Here is a 6,559-nt window from a genome sequence, read left to right on the forward strand (position 1 = left end):
AAGGCTGAATCAGAGAAGGGAAAAAAAATACTCGTGGGAGTTGTCAGGCTCTGATACCATATGAAGTAACAGGTTTAGAGTGGTTGAAAAGGCTTGACTTTCTCATTAATCACAAAGGTATTTAAAGATGATTACAAGCACTAACCAAGGAGAGAAATATGCTACAGTTACAACAATAACTTGACTACCTAAAATACACGCACTAATCAAGGAGAGAAATATGCTACAGTTGCAACAATAACTTGACTACCTAAAATACGCAATATTTGAATTTTGAAATATATATACATGGAACTAAATTAATATTATTTATGTATTGTTAATAAAGCGCTTACCAAGATTAAGTGTTTGGTAAACAACACCTTAACCATTTCAGAAAGCATAAAGCTTTTTAAATTAGACTCGGACATAGCTTTTTCAGAAAGCAAGTAGCTTTCTGAACATTTCTTGTATGTAACACAAAGGACAAACCGTTTTCTGATTAGGGGATTGCCCCTTGAAAACGGTTTGCCCCTTCTGCCTGCTAGGGGGGCAACCCCCTTGACCCTGCCATACGACAACATCATTAAATCTTCCAATTATAATTATAATTGCAGGCAAATAGGATTAGAAGCCTTAAAACTTCCATTTGATATGAAGGAAAAAAAGAATTCATTGTAATTTTCATGAACCAAACTGGAAAACAAGAATCCGACACTCAGTCAGGATCATTACAAACAAACATCAGGAAGTTGGTATAACACTGAAACAACAAACCAGAAGCCTATGTCAACTACAATTGGTATCTATGTACATTCATTCTTCCCAATCACTTGCATTAACTGGCTACCTACATTCAGAGCCACCATGGCTTTTCGCTTAAATCTTTTGAGAATACGTACCGGAATCTTGAATTATAAGGCAACCATTCGATCATCTGGGATGATTTCTTGCTGGTTTTATGCTCGATGCATTTCGTTATTGAATCGCCAAGCTTTTTGTCTACATTTTCGGTTATCCATTTGAGGAGATTGTCTGGAGAGATGTTGGTTTCTTTTCCAAATCTTTCGAGTAATTTGGGTATGAAAAGTTTCTTCGATTTCTTCACGATTATGTTTGATTGAAGAAATTCTCTCTTGGCTGCTTCTAGCTCCTCTTTGATGTTTGATGGTGTGTAGACCTTCAGCTGCCAAAAAGGATCCACATGTGATTAGATTTTGACCATTTCTCCTCAATATATGTTGGAACATACCTTCTTTTTTTAAGGGCTCTTGTGGAGAGTAATCTAATGGGTTTCCATATATTCTCACGTGGTATCAGAGCCAAGGTCTACCACTCTACGGACTCGACACTCTGGGGCAATCTATACCCGTCTAGCCCCCTCTCAACACTCTGGATATAATCTATGCCCGTCTAGCCTCCATTGGAGGGGGCATGTTTGGAGTCTCACATCGGCTAGACTTAGACTATTTCTCCTCTTTTGTTCTTTGGGAGAGTAATCTAATGGGGTTCCACATGTACTATAACATCCCTTTATCAATTTTTCACACAAGTAAGAACGTAGATGATAGAAACAAAGGAAAGATATAAAAGAATCAGAAACTTACCACAGGATCAGATGAAGTTCCTGTGCAAAGGGCAAAACACAAAAGGGGTTGGTACTCGAGACCAAACTTTGTACTGATCCGCTGCCTTTCTTCACCAGATTTTTTCCACAATGCAGTTGAAAGGATGGTCTCCAGCCACTAGTATTAATTCATATAAAACCAAAATTAATGTAAAAAATTTCATAACACACAGAACTTGGAAAAATTCCCATTTATCAAACGATGGTTGCTCTGAATCTATTTACCATAGTGTACATGATGCAGGGATTAGTGTGTTAATCAAGCATCATCAGTGGTGGATCCAGGAAATTAATGTGGTGGGGCACGTTGGATGGGACTTGGGGGAGGGAAGCATATGGCCATATGGGATTGAAGGAAACCATGTAAGACGAAGGTGAAAATAGAAAATTTAAGCTAGTCAACAAAGGTTTATGGTTTTTGACTGGGAGCCTTTCCTCTCCCCGTGCTTAAAGGCTGGATCCGCACCTGAGCATCATAAGAGCCACAAAACAATGGCAGATGAATAATGAATTGTTTGTCAAATACATGTTAAGAACGAGCAACGTGTGCTAACCCTTTTGGTGGCAATGTTCTCAAACCCGTTAGTTACATACTCTAGAATTTCCTTGGAGTCATCCCATGAAAATAGTAACATTTCCTCTTTCCATAAGTTTCCAATTAAAGTTACATGTTTATAATTATAGGGAGTTAGTAATAGCCCAGGGGGTGTCCCTTGTCCCCCTTCTATTGTCCCCAGGCAATGAAGAAAATATCAGGGGTCTTAAAGTCCATGTGATTTAATTTGATGTGTCCTTCCTAAGTTAACAAATGATATTTTTTTTATATACATGGGGGCCCTTTAATCAAGAAAAAAAATATTAAAACAAGATTTTTTTTTTTGAAAAAGACAGAAAAATAAAACCAATGCCAACACACAGGTGAAATAAGATCCCTTATGTTTCATTTGACATGCAGGAATAAAATGGATTTGTGGGGATTTGGATTTCAAATCCATTCCAATCCCATATTTGGTTTTTTGGATTGTCCGGATTTGAAATCCTACAAACATGTAGGGAATGTTGGAGATTTCACAGGATTTCGTAAAATAGTATGAAATAAGGTTTTAAAAAATTGCCAAAAACATTTGTTTGTTAATAATTGATTAATAAAAATATAATTTAATTATTTTTACAATTCTTTATATTTTTTTTTCTATAAATTATTTAAATAATAGAATTCAATTCCATACCAAATTCTACAAATCAAACAACCAATGATTTCAAATCTATTCCAATCCAAATCCCTCCATAAAATCAAAATCCCTAAAAAATAATCCTACAAACCAAACGGACCCATAGGCTTTTTTTCTTATATTTTGGTAACAGTAGCAGAAAAGTATGGAAAAACCACTTATATGTCATTATTAATTAAATCGTTACTTATTTTATATTATGTTATTTTGTGCCCCCTCTACATTTTTTCTGAATCCTCCTACTACTTAATTTAACCCATCATCATCATTATAAAACAAACTAATAATATTACCAACAATCTTTACCATGTCATTTTGCTAACACTGTCATTATGCTAACTGAGAATCTTTACCCGACAAGTGAGGTTAGAGCTTATTGGGTGAGAGACACTTATACCATGCTATTTTGATGACCGGAAATCTTACCCGGTATAAACAACCTCTTACTATATGTCTAGTATAGCAGCAGTGGATCAATCATATTCCAAGAACCAGAGTACTAAATCAAACAATTTGGTTGAGAATATATGGATCAATGAAAAAGAAGGTAGTACCTTTCCAACCCTGGGGGTGCGGAACTTAAATATTGCCTGCTCAATAGCATTTGCACTTATTACATGGCCACCGATTTTATAAGCAGCCTGCACTATACAGAGAGAAACCCACGTTATTGACAGATGAATTCGAGATAAAGCTTCGAAACTACCTTTTACTCAGAGAGAAGATATTTTCTATCTAAGTTTGGAYCACATAACATTTCTCCATAGATGTAGAATACGATGTTTTTCAACAAGGAAGTGCAGTACCTTGTGAAATAAGGCTAACCTTCTCAGAGAGTTGTGGGGAATCCCATATGCTAGATATGCCTGCATCACCAAAATCAAAATGGCTTGACAAAGGTGTGGGAAAATACCATAACCTACAACAAAATTGGGTTTATAGGACGCCAAAACTGTGTTAAGTGTCCTAAGAGTGTTTTACCGGACTTCAGGTTATAGGACCAAACCATTGTGTCCATCGTAAAGCATTAGCAACAAGTTTATAGGACGCTTTTAGACATCTTAACAAGTTTTTATGGACATTTTTGGAATATAACATCATATTAATTTTTTATATGACATAATTTGAAAAATGTCCCTATAAAAAGACATGTTCATAGGACACTTCTCAAAAGTATCATGTAATAAAATTAATAGGACACTTTATTTTGAAAGTGTCCCAAAAAACTTATTAAAACGTCCAAAAACGTCCTATAAACTTATTGCAACGCTTTTACGTAGCATATTGTGTTTGGTTCTATAAACGTAAGCCCTAAAATGCAGTCTATTAGAACACTTAGACACTTGGCATTCTATAAACTCGATTTTGTTGTAGTGATGATAGTGGATATGTGAACTTACATGCATAATCATGGAATTATACATATTGATCCAGAATGCAATCTGGGCATTTGTTTCCATTTGGCTCAAATTCAACCTCTCCAATTGTTCCACCAAAAGTCTGAATAAGGAAAATGTATACATGTTAACTCGATGTCAAACACATGTTGATGCTCCAAGTAATAAATCCATATACTGGAAATGAAAAGATTTCATGTTCGTGTTCTTATAGTAATTTTTACTACGTTATGCCTAAGGATTTACCTATAATTGTTTATGGCATAAGATGCACGGGAGAAGTTGTTCCTATCAGTTGATATCCAAGATATTTCAACCATTGATTCACACTCCTCCCCGATGGTGGATAATCTTCGCGATGAAGATGATTTCTTATGTTCCAAGTCTGTCGATGATGGACTGCAGAGCCAGCAGTATACAGCAGCCATAGATTTTACCATCTCTTCTGATAATCTGCTGGGGCACTGGTAAAGATGATCTTTTAAAGTTAGCTGTACCGAAGGTTTGCTTGTTGCTGACGGATTTCCCTTCTTCTTCTATTAGATACATGTGTTAGGTGGTTTATTATTTTGAAAAAAAGGGCAATAATGTGACACAATGAATATTAAACAGTATAAATCAGACCCTAAAAAGGTTAAGATAAAGTTGATACTTAATACACATTATAGCAGTCTTCTTTCTAAGTGAACTTCATTAAGGTCAAGACAAGTTATAGTTGAAATTGTCGGAGTCAAGCCGATATGGGACTCTAATAAACATATAAATAATTGTTCAGGGTGACCAAGTATAACCATAAAAGCACTATTCATACCTTAACATCATCTGAAGAAGTAGTTTCAAAACAATTGTTAGCTTTGCTACGGAATAGCGAAGGATGCCTCATCTTAGACTGCAATAAGTTTCCTTTGCCGGGGGTGTTCATGGTAGAAAGGGCATGAAAGTTCCGAAAAGGGAAGCTATTTGAAGAACAAAAGGTGCTCGAAATAATAGTGGGATGCTTCCTTGATTCCTTCTTTGCATGTGCAGGAGAAGTCAACAGTGAACTTTGTTGGGAAGATGGCCTACTAACACATTGTTCAAAAATGGTTCTGTATAGTGTGAGAACATGCTGCTCGCGGTTCACAACCTCTTCTTCAAGTAATTCAATCTCAGCAATCAACTCCTTTGTCTAAATGAACCAAACACACAGGTGAGAATTTCAAATACATTTGTAATTAACAACAGATAGATAGAAGGAAAGAAAAAGAAAAAGAAAACTATCGTGGCACCTTCTGAGTAATTTGTTAGTTATTTATTCATTTATTCTTGTAGCGGAAGGTTCAAATGAGAAGGCTAAATACGGTGAAAAAGTGCAAGAGAAGTTTCATATGTGTCATTGAAAAAATCCATCTGATGTGTGAACCCATATGAATAACGTGGGTTCACTTATGTATCTTCAAATGGATTTTTTTTGGATTTTCTCAATCGTTCACAGGAGGAACAACTGCTTTAGCTAAGATATGGAAACACGTTGAACAATTGAATATGACACAATCACCTGATTCGCGGAATGCCTATGCCCAGGGGATAAAGTGCTAGAAGTTCTGCCCAAAGCTCTCTCAAGCAACATCCGCACCGATTTCTCTTGTTGCAACCGCATTTGTAGTTGCTCAATCTGCACGTGCAACTCTTTCTATAATGCATTTGTAATTTAAATGTTTATTGTAGTTTATGCTCAGCCACATAATACGAAAAAGATAGCTAAAACATTACTAAGTCCGTTTCTTCAAGTTGCCACAGTTATCTTTTATAGCAAAAATAAGATAGTCTCCATTGCCTTTATGTGGATAGAAGATTCATTAAAAACATAAAAGGTGTGTTTGTCACAATTTATTGAACAATATCAGTTTAAACTCGATATAACAAAAGGTCAAATGGTTAAAACCACATTAATCTTATGCTTACATCCTTTTCCAATGAATTCCTTTGTTTTGATGCAACATCTGTATTGCTATTACTGGAAGACTTGTGAAGAGGAGAGTGTGGACTGATATGCCTCGTTTCAGAATGCAGTCCCTGTTTAGATTTTGAGGGTAAAATTAGTGTATGATTACTATCCATTCATAACTAAATAAAAGGTCAAGTAACCAAAGGGCCTTTGGCCTAGCGGTATGGGGTAACCCAACCTTCACGGACGTCAAGGGTTCCAACCTCACCAAAGTTAGATAGTGTCTCTGAGTTTCATTTGCCTGTATATAATATTATATACTTCAACCATAAGGTCAAGTAGCTGACCATATCTATGATGTAGAAAAGGAAGAATGAATCTGATTGATCGTAAAGGA

At 35.9% G+C, this 6,559-nt stretch overlaps 1 protein-coding gene across 2 annotated transcripts; it reads right to left on the reverse strand.

The window, feature by feature from the left end:
• Positions 1-678: 678 nt before the first annotated feature.
• Positions 679-6,352, reverse strand: LOC112521487. 2 transcript variants are annotated; one of them, XM_025130380.1, is made up of 9 exons: positions 6,180-6,352; positions 5,773-5,889; positions 5,047-5,403; positions 4,482-4,768; positions 4,239-4,338; positions 3,645-3,704; positions 3,393-3,479; positions 1,587-1,724; positions 679-1,165 (listed from the first exon to the last, which is right to left on the reverse strand). In XM_025130380.1, exons 1-9 carry the CDS (start codon positions 6,333-6,335, stop codon positions 836-838), a joined length of 1,632 nt encoding a protein of 543 aa, XP_024986148.1. In that variant the 5' UTR covers positions 6,336-6,352; the 3' UTR covers positions 679-835. The 2 variants fall into 2 exon arrangements, with proteins under 2 accessions (XP_024986148.1, XP_024986146.1); XM_025130378.1 differs by having other exon boundaries at positions 4,482-4,771.
• Positions 6,353-6,559: the final 207 nt, after the last annotated feature.

Source organism: Cynara cardunculus (genome assembly GCF_001531365.2).
Source record: "Cynara cardunculus var. scolymus isolate 2C chromosome LG 11, CcrdV1, whole genome shotgun sequence".
NCBI lineage: Eukaryota > Viridiplantae > Streptophyta > Magnoliopsida > Asterales > Asteraceae > Cynara > Cynara cardunculus.